This window comes from Coffea eugenioides, chromosome 1, assembly GCF_003713205.1.
Source record: "Coffea eugenioides isolate CCC68of chromosome 1, Ceug_1.0, whole genome shotgun sequence".
NCBI classification, from domain to species: Eukaryota; Viridiplantae; Streptophyta; class Magnoliopsida; order Gentianales; family Rubiaceae; genus Coffea; species Coffea eugenioides.
In genome coordinates, this window is record NC_040035.1 from 50030757 (window position 1) to 50040512 (window position 9756).

At 35.8% G+C, this 9756-nt stretch overlaps 1 protein-coding gene and 1 non-coding gene across 2 annotated transcripts; both read left to right on the forward strand.

Moving 5' to 3' along the window:
- The first annotated feature begins 2613 nt into the window (after positions 1-2613).
- On the forward strand, positions 2614-6217 carry LOC113762258 (eukaryotic translation initiation factor 2 subunit beta). Its single transcript, XM_027305636.1, has 10 exons — positions 2614-2728; positions 2912-3011; positions 3322-3430; positions 3515-3570; positions 3664-3718; positions 3833-3921; positions 4117-4262; positions 4721-4863; positions 5096-5181; positions 5975-6217. Exons 2-10 carry the CDS (start codon positions 2931-2933, stop codon positions 6050-6052), a joined length of 843 nt encoding a protein of 280 aa, XP_027161437.1. The 5' UTR covers positions 2614-2728; positions 2912-2930; the 3' UTR covers positions 6053-6217.
- Positions 5685-5772, forward strand: LOC113752919. Its single transcript, XR_003464929.1, has one exon. It is a non-coding gene; the product is annotated as a small nucleolar RNA SNORD34 (small nucleolar RNA).
- Positions 6218-9756: the final 3539 nt, after the last annotated feature.

Consider the following 9756-nt stretch of genomic DNA (forward strand, 5'->3'; position numbering starts at 1 on the left):
AATTTTTGAATATTTTGAAATGTATAGATTAAAAATTTTAACTTTTTTTTGAAATTATTGTAGTTAAAATTGTTTAAAAACTTGTAACAGATAAATTTGACAAAAATTTTACTTACCAAACAAGGCCTTCGTTGAATCTTTTTGGAGATACGACCTATGAGGGGACCTTAATTAATCCATCATGGTAAAAAAATAAAAATAAATAATAAAGGTGTTTAAGCGAAATTGCCGATTAGGATTGCACCCAATCAAACTTGTGCTTTTATTGATAAAGGAGATCAATTCATTTTTCTTCATTTCTTTAATAATAATGTAATCCGGGTCCCGTTATTACCGATCCAGATTATGCACTCAAAAACAAAAAGGCCTTCGGGATTATAAGTTTAGTTTAACTTTGATGCAGCATGCATGGGGGATAATAACCCACGTTGCCCGAGAGTAGTCGTTATATCATATATACGTACGTGCCTCCCAGGCTTTGTATTTTGTTAGGATCTTCACCGAGTGAAAAATCTAGATTTCATCGTCCGTTTTATTCTCTTCTTTTTTTTTTTTTACGTACGTAAATATGTGTAGATATCTTTCGTTATGTAATTTTATTATGAGTAAAAATGATCCTAACGATTGAGTGAATCAAACAAAGATGGTAATTAATAAATATTACTATGAGCTGCTCTTCATCGTTTCATTTGTACGTACGTGCATGTTTTGTGTTTCCTGTTTTAAAATATTGGTGATTAGTGGCGGATAGGACTGCAAGCGAGTCGAGTCGAGTCGAGTTTTGACATAATCAAGCCGATTCTTGACATAATTTTAGTGAACTTGAACTCAAACTCGAACTCGAACTCGACGAGCCGAGAATTTCAAGCTCGAGCTCGAACTCGAAAAAAATAAAAAATAAATTTTTTATTTTTTTAAAAATAAAAAAATAATATTTTTTCTTAATAAATAATAAAATATTAAAGATATATATGCAATTTTACTATTAAAATAAAAAATAAAAAATAAAAAAATAAATACTTAAATAAAAAAAAAAAAATATTTATATACTTAAAATAAAAAATAAAAAAATATATATATTATATACTCGGCTCGCGAGCTAACGAACTTAATATCTTGAGCTCGAGTCGAGTTTCTCGCTAGCGGTTCGATTCATTTGCAACATTCATTTGCAACCCTAGTGACGGATGCAAGATGTGAGAATTACTACTTTTACGAGCATTAATTAACACTTGACAAAAAAATACTAGAAGGAAGGAAGGAAGGAAGGAACCCTATGGGATGGGGATTATTTGTGTCGTCCCATGTTCATGGAGTTACTGCAGAACAATCCCGTGACCCCTCGGGTTATCCTATATTCCTTCCTGGGTTGCAAGTTGCAACTTGCATGCCAGCCAGTGAAGCCCCGCTAGATATGGAAGCTATATAGAATTAGAGTACTGTAACGTCCGTGACCTGAAAATGGTGAACCATTTGATTTGATTTGACAATGAAAATCCATTCCAACATTTTTAGCTCATGTTATATATCCTCCACAAGAAAAACAAAACGAGATTATCCTAATTTTTTTGGAGAAGAAATGTTGGATTTGGAGCCCACAGCGATATCTGTTTCATCAAATTATAAACTACTCACCACCCTCCATTTACGGTGATGAAGATGAACAGTAGATTATGACAGATTTGGAGATTTTTTTTTTTTTTTAGAAGCATTCCTTGGGTCAATGGTCTCCCATTAACATGCTTCCTTCTTTGGAAGTGGTGTGTTATTTTTTTCGTTATTTTTTTTTTTAATAATGGATAAGAATATGGTTGCTTTCGCTGTCACGTTAGCCCTCTCCACTCCTGAGAGCCACCATGGTCCGGAGGATGTATTGGTGACGAACATCTGAAGAATATCTTGTCTGCCGGTCTGTGAGGAAAAACAATCCGCACCCAATCATTTAAATTAAATAAAAAAAATAATAATGGAGTACTTGTTTTTTTTTTTTTTATATAGTAAAAGATACTTAAAAAGGAATTTGAAGTTCAGATAATGACTGATAATCTGGTTTTCTTCTATCAGGGGTGACAAATAAAATAATTCAACGTAGAATGTCCGTGAAAAGGTTTAAAAGTAGTAGATCGTTGTGCAATTGAAGAACTGCAAATGACTTGGAAATCTTTTGGTTTAGTCCTAATTTGAACTCAAAATACTCCATTTGGGAGACACCAAATTTTACAAATAGATGAAAGGAAAGGGAAAAGTCTGGAGCAGAGTCTGGCTAAGCCTAAGGACCTCCTACTAATTATTTCAGGTTTCGTTCGGATTGAAAAATTTGACAAAAAAATTTAAAACTCTCTCAAATCCCTCTAATTGTTTATATTATTTAAGAGGTATTTGGAAATATTTATTTAGTTGGAATCCTTTGTTAGTTTGGGCGTTAGAGGCAGTTTTCATCATGTTTTTTTTTTGTTTCCCCCTCTGAATGAAGCAAATACCCAGAAAAACTTTCAGTCTTTGGTTCAAGCCTTCAAGGCCCACAAAAAACAAGTTTTACGGCCCATGTATGTTGGCCCTATAGTAGGAGCCCTAAAGAGAGTCGCCTACAAAGCACAAAAGGCCCCTGTTCTTCGGAGGCAGTCGACAGCCGAAACACGAAGGAAAGAGATAATCAGCAATCAGCCGCAAAGACTCCCAAACCAGAGATTCATTCCCCGACACCTACAGTCTTCAACCCCATCGCCAGGTAACGTCGCTTCGGCTTTTCCAGCGTTTCATCACTATTTCATTCTAAATTAAGAGAATATTATGCTCTTTTTTCTGCTCATTTTATGCTGAAATGTTTGAGCCCGCTGCGAATCCTTTTATATTAAGGAATATTTTTTTGGGGCAATCGCTTGATGCCCTTTGCGTTCTTTGGATTGTTTAGGTTTTAAAAAGGAATCGACATGGCTGAGGAAGAAAATCATAAGGAGGCGGTGCAGGAGGAGGCAACCGCCCAGGAGGAAGTCAAGGATGAGGCTGGGGATGTAAGTCTTTCTCGCTCCATGGGTTTGTTTAGATATATGTCTTGGGCGAATTGAATGCTTGTTTCTTTTTATGGTATATTATCGAATTGAAAGGTGAGATAATTTTGGAAGTTGGGATTTCTCTCTCTGACAATTAGGGTTTTGGTGTTCGCGTCTTGGTATGTGACTATTTGCTGAGGAGGAACGGAAAGAAATATTGTACTTAGTTTCTATGCTGAAATCAGTAGCTCTGTAAAGGAAGATGCTTCTCTTTTCGATTGCCATTGATTTTTAGGTGAATTCATTAAATCCTTGAGCTCTTTTTTTGCAGATTGCCCCCTTTGATCCCACAAAGAAGAAGAAAAAGAAGAAAGTTGTAATTCAAGATCCTGCTGATGATCCTGTGAGTGAGTTGGCTGAAAAAACTGAAAGCCTATCAGGTAAACTATTCCACATTCGGAGGGTATCCTGTGCACTGGTTTTTTTTTTTGGGTTATTCCCCTAATGTTGACATATGCGTGCAGTTTCTGATGGCCTTGAAACTACATTTGCGGGTTTGAAAAAAAAGAAGAAGAAACCTGTAAGTATGCTGCTGTCCATGTTTATCTGAACAATTTATTATACATTACATTGTATCTCGAGCTACCATGACATCTTTAAATTATTGGTGCAGGCACATACAGATCTATTGAATGATGACAAGGAAAACACAGGAGATGAGTTGGATGGTAAATGCTTGTTCTCTGAAACTGCTATGTGGGAGAGAATTCAGATTCTGTTGGGTCCTAGCCGTCTGAGTTTTTGTACATGTTCCACCGGTTAACATTTCTGTGTTTTTGTAGATCAAATCGGAGAGGATGAAGAAGCTGAAGGAATTGTTCTGCAACACTATCCATGGGAGGGAAGTGATCGAGATTATGAATATGAAGAGGTGATTCTTTTTTTTTTTAAGTCACAATTTGCAGCCATTCATGTTCTTATAATTATCGAACATAGAAAAAGGGATCTAATCCCTTTTTTTTTTGAAGGAATATCTTGGTCAAGTGCTCATGTTAATGTTAAAATCTAACTGTCCTTTCCTATGCTTTTCTTTGTCATTACTGTAATTTCATTTAAAACTTTGCAGCTTCTGGGAAGAGTTTTCAACATTCTTCGTGAGAATAATCCTGAGCTTGCTGGAGACAGGCGGAGGACAGTAATGCGGCCTCCTCAGGTTCTTCGTGAAGGCACCAAGAAAACTGTTTTCGTGAATTTCATGGACCTCTGCAAAACGTACGTTATATCTGTCCAAATTACATGTCATCATACAAAACGCTTGTGTACTTCCCCCCCTCCCCCTTCTTTTATTGGGGATGCTTGCCTTATAGTGCTTCAGTTGCTTGTGTCATTCTGCAGCGCTTGCACACTTGTCTATTCATTTTTTTAATGGGAACTCATTAGTTGCTTAATCAACCTATTGTGTAGCCTCAAAATGGTAGTCCTAGTATTTTTTGCTGCAGTACGTATTACAGTTAGCTTGTAATGAATTCTCATTTGTGAGCTTTGTGCTTTATTTTTCAGTAGAAGGTTTGATTTATTATGAATCAGCTGAAACACCATGTTCTGTACCCCATGGATTTCTATTTAAATTTCCTTTGGTGTCTCTTTTGTTCTCTCTTTATTTCTAGTGAACCTGTCAATGTGCAATATGTCAGTAATGTTGCCTTTGTTTTGTTGATATCTATGAACAGGATGCATAGGCAACCAGAGCATGTCATGACTTTCTTGCTGGCTGAAATGGGTACAAGTGGGTCACTTGATGGACAGCAAAGGCTTGTTGTTAAAGGAAGATTTGCGCCTAAAAATTTTGAGGGCATCTTGCGGCGATATGTCAGTAAGTTCTTGTCATTGTCACCTGGCATGCCTAGTCAATTGTGAGATTAAATTGTTCGATTTGTAATTGAGAAGTGGATACCTCCTACTGATATTCAATCCTGGAAAGTAATTAAAGCAATCTGTCACGTTGGTCTGGTTGTAAGGTCACCTAATAGTCTGTAACAAGTGGATATTAGTTCGAGTTTTGTAATATTTGCAGAGATTTTGCTGACGATATATTTTATATACAGATGAATATGTCATTTGCAATGGGTGCAAAAGTCCTGATACAATCCTTTCAAAGGAGAACAGGCTCTTCTTCCTTAGATGTGAAAAGGTACGATATTGTTTCCCCCTGGCCGCCCTCTCTTTTTGTAGGTATAGTGTTCTACTCTAAATTGTGAATTTTGCAAGCATTTTCTCTTTCAAGACCTTTTACTTTTGCTAACTTGTCCTTTTCCTTGTAGTTGGAATATTAATTATTCCTGTTACTTCTTATCATTTCTGTTTGCCAATTGGGGCTGAGGTGTGTGACGATTTGTGTTTGCCTGCATTGTCTGATCGTGTTTCCTGAAGAGCATTTTGCTCTGAGGCCTCAGCAACTTGTTTTTATCCAAAACTTTGGAAGCTTTACTCTCTCTCTCTCCCCCCAAAACCACCACAAACCCCCCCCCCCCCAACAAACACCCAAGGGGCAGGTGGAGTAGAGTGATTGTAGAGGAGAAGAGGGCCTGTGTGTGGTAGGGCGTCGAGAACGTCATTGATTTTTGAGTTTCTTAAATCGTCTGTGTTCTCATCTGCTCTTTGGAAAACTTAATCATCCTGACAGCTTTTGTCACACAAGGCCAATGATGTATTCTGAAGAATTTGCCTACATTGTCTGATACATTTTTTTGGATTAGATGAATATGACTGTTCTGAGGCCTTGTGGAAGATGCGAGTACTTTTGTCTAAGATTAGTGTCACAACTTTTGGTTGCAGAATTGCAGTCCCAATGAACTTTTGGTTACTCGTGAAAATTAAGGAACAGCTCCTGATGGATTTGTTTATTCTATTTTCGAGTTTTATCTTCTTTACTATTGCCTTGTGAATATCTTTCTGAAATTACTCGTCTGTTTTTTTCATTGCAGTGTGGTTCTGGAAGGTCAGTTGCTCCAATTAAAGCAGGATTTGTTGCTCGTGTTGGTCGCCGGAAAGCTGGAACTTGAGTTGGCTTGTTAATGTTCGGCTGGAAGGCTTTTCTGAAAAATTTTGAAGTCTGTCTAGTTATCTTGTTTGAGTAAATTCATGTTATGAACATTTGAATCTTGCTTTTTGAGAAGAAATGTTATTGTTAAATATATATATATACAGCGTGCGACTTTAATATGCTATGCAAACTGCATTTAAGTTGAAAGTTCAGATCACTCCCTGCATGCGATTAACAGCCGTTGGGCTTTTGCTTCTTAATAATCAAGGAGGAACATCGGTCAGTTGAGGATAATCCACATCTAAGCTTTGTTCGGTTTCTTGATTATTAGAATGAAAGAGTCTTCTGTATATGAAAATCGAAAAGCAGCGGTTGGCTCCTCGTATTGCTTTTATATTCCGCGGCGCCAGCTGATATTAAAAAAGCAAAAGAAAAAAGAGTTTACTTGCCGCATTTTTGCAACAAAACATTAAAAGGCTGCCCAAAAAGAAGTGAAGGATGCCAAGTCTAAGCAACAGATCTGACATGTTGACAAATCAGCTCATATTATTCTGTATGCGACACCATCTTTTAAGGATGCAAAAAATTGCTTGCTACAACAACCCCACAACAAAACTACAACCACAGCGCAATGAGAAAATTTTGCCCCTTATATAATCTAGTTAGGGGTATTTATTTATTTTGAAGAAACCCCTTATATAATCTCGTCTCGTTCTTCAGTTTGGGCTTGCGAAATGGTCTGTCCGCCGCCCATGCAAAGATCTGGGAACGCAAAAGCCTGACATCAAGGACTACCAACTGGTCCAATGACTATTGGTTTCTCTTGCAAAAGGTTCAATTAATGTTTTCTCTTTGCCCACCATGAATGGATGCTCTAGCACCCAAAAGGGCGCAAAAAGCATTCAAAACTCGAAAACAAGTTTCTCTATAAAACAAAACTGGAATAGGATTTTTTTTTTGTCATTCTCAAAAAAAAAAAAATCCTATTTGTCAATCCACTTGTATATATACATACGTAAAGTCGGATAGCGATGTAGCGGAATTCAAGACGCTCGAAAATTTGTTTAACCAAATAATCGACAGAAGAAAGGATTAAAGAAAGAAGAACTCCACTGGGAGTTGATTTCTCGAAGTTTGATTAATACAAAAGTCAAACTTTTGAAATTAATTAAGCCCAAAAAAAAAAAGAAAGAAAAAGAAGAACCCCAAATGATAGGTTGTTCTTAACCAAAGAAAGAGACATTTGGACTGTTAGACATTATTGAGTCCCTTGAGCGGGGGAAAAGCGTGTGATCAGTAATTAGCTCAGCTGGCCGTCTTGTAAAAATACCAATCGGGCCTTCTAAATTATGAGAAAGATATTGGTAAAGCAGCATGAGGAAAAACTCCTAACTTTTGAATAAATTAGTTTTTCAAATACTATATAAGAATTTTAAAAAGTACTGTAAAAAGTAGTAACAATTTTTTTTAATGTTTAAAAAAATCTCAAAATATATTTAAAAACTCTACTACTCTTAAATATTTTAAAATATTTTTTAAAAATATCTCAAAATATACTCTAAAAACTCTGTTACAGTAAAATTTTTCAAAAACACCCCAAAAAATAGCTAATCCAAACGGAGCCAATGGGCTAATATTTGAACTGATTCTCCTTCAAATCAAATCAGACTGTATTCTCTTTTGGGGTAGATTCAAGATGCTACGCGATCTCTGGTGATGAGGGAGGCTGTCGATTTAGATTAAAGAAACTGCTACAACACTATAATAATGGAAGACACAGCAAAGATCTGAAGAGATGTGTAACCTCAGCAAGAGGCAGATAATTAATTTAATTAATAATATGGCGGAAGGGAAATTTGGGCGTGGCATGAAATAAGAGCATGTCACGTCTGTCTCTATTGATTTCATCTCCACCAATCGAAAGGTGTTAAGTCTATCTTTCTTTTTTGGATCCACAGCCATCTCTTATTCTACTTTTGGTTTCTATCCTTTTCTTTCAATTTGATGATTTGACCATTAAAAAGAAAGAAAAGCCCATCCTTCTGCATTGTTTGATGAAACCGTGTGATACTCGTTCTCCTTATCTTTTTCTTTTCTTTTCTTTTCCCCATGAATTAAACATGTAGATGTAGTAGTTGTCTTCTTATTGCACAAAAAAACAAAAAAAAAAGAACATAAAGAATTTAAGGGGATTTTTTTTTCAGGTTTAGGGTTCTTCCAAACATATCATAAAGAATTTCATCTGTTAAAGAAAAATGGTTGATGAAATGAAACGTCATTCATTGGATTGCTGTCAACGGAATATGTGCCCTATTATGGGGTGCTTTAAGATTGGAACGTTGGGCACAAAAAACCTCAGCCCTTTATCCTGAAGGGTTTCTATTTCCCAAACTTTTTTATCTTTATAGCTCTGCAATTGTCTTTCTAAGAAATCTTGTCGACCCCTGAAAATGATCCAACACGTGTAAATGACCCATAACATAAGATTCCGTCCAGCTCCAAAACGCATATTTACGAAAAGGTAGCAGCAACACCTAACCATTCTTTACTCAAATCAGCTCATTCTCTAATACTACTAACAGTCGTGTTTGGATACACGACTGTCTTAAATTCAGAAATATTTGATAAGAAAGATTAGCAAGGCTCTCTCTCTCTATATACATATATATATATATATATATATGTGATGTGATTAGGCCAACAACCTTATCAAATTGAAATGCCAATTACCGTCGACACTAAAATTGTTGTTCTAAGAGATCTTTTCACCGAAAATTCTGCAACAGCCGAGTAGTCAAAAAAGAACTAAATTTTAGTTATTGGATATTTATAAAGGACTAAAAAAGAACTAAAAAAGAACTAAATTTTAGTTATATTTATATTGTTTATTAAATTTTGTGTATTACTAAATTAATAGTTATTGGATCTTAAGGAAACAAAAAAGAACTAAAACATGGTATTTGTGAAGGAGAAATAACAATATAGTAAAAAGTGGCACAGAGAGTGGCACAGGGTGTGAGACAGAAGATCCGTTGCGTCAAAATACCTAGTATCAAACTGGCTGGATGGAACTTGGAAGTCACTTTTATGTAGCAAAAATGCTATACAGGTGTTGCTGTAAGAATGCTACTAAACCTTAAACTAAACCTAACATTTGATCTTGCTAATTAAAAAAAAAAGTAATTAATAAATTTTAGAAGAAGATAAGTCTGAATTTGGCATGGGTTTACCTTTGACACTCACTTTTTATAATTTGGCTAATTAATGACGCATAATGCATTGCACCTTGTTTATGTTTTCATTTAGTCCATTTCTGTACCTCAATTATGTGATGCGAGTCTGAATTCTCATTCTCAGTACCAGTCGGGATCTTGAAAGACTAATAATGCCCAAGACCTCTTAAGAGGAGTAGCTTTAACATTATTAGTAGTAAATACCAACGTATTGCATCTTCTTATTACATTTAAAACAGAAAAGGGAAAATTCATGTATCAACTTATTCATCGCATCGGCCATTATTTTACCTACCTATATCCATAGGGAATTGTGTTACTCCAATCAGAGATTAAAATTCCAGAAAGAATCAACTATTTTCCAGTCAATTTTTGCCCCCTGTACATTTTTCCGTCACTCAAGAGACAAAAGAATCCCATTACCTGGATAAACAATGGATACCCTTCTCTAAGTCCCAACCGAAAGGCAAAAGGGGATAAAGGAAAAAGT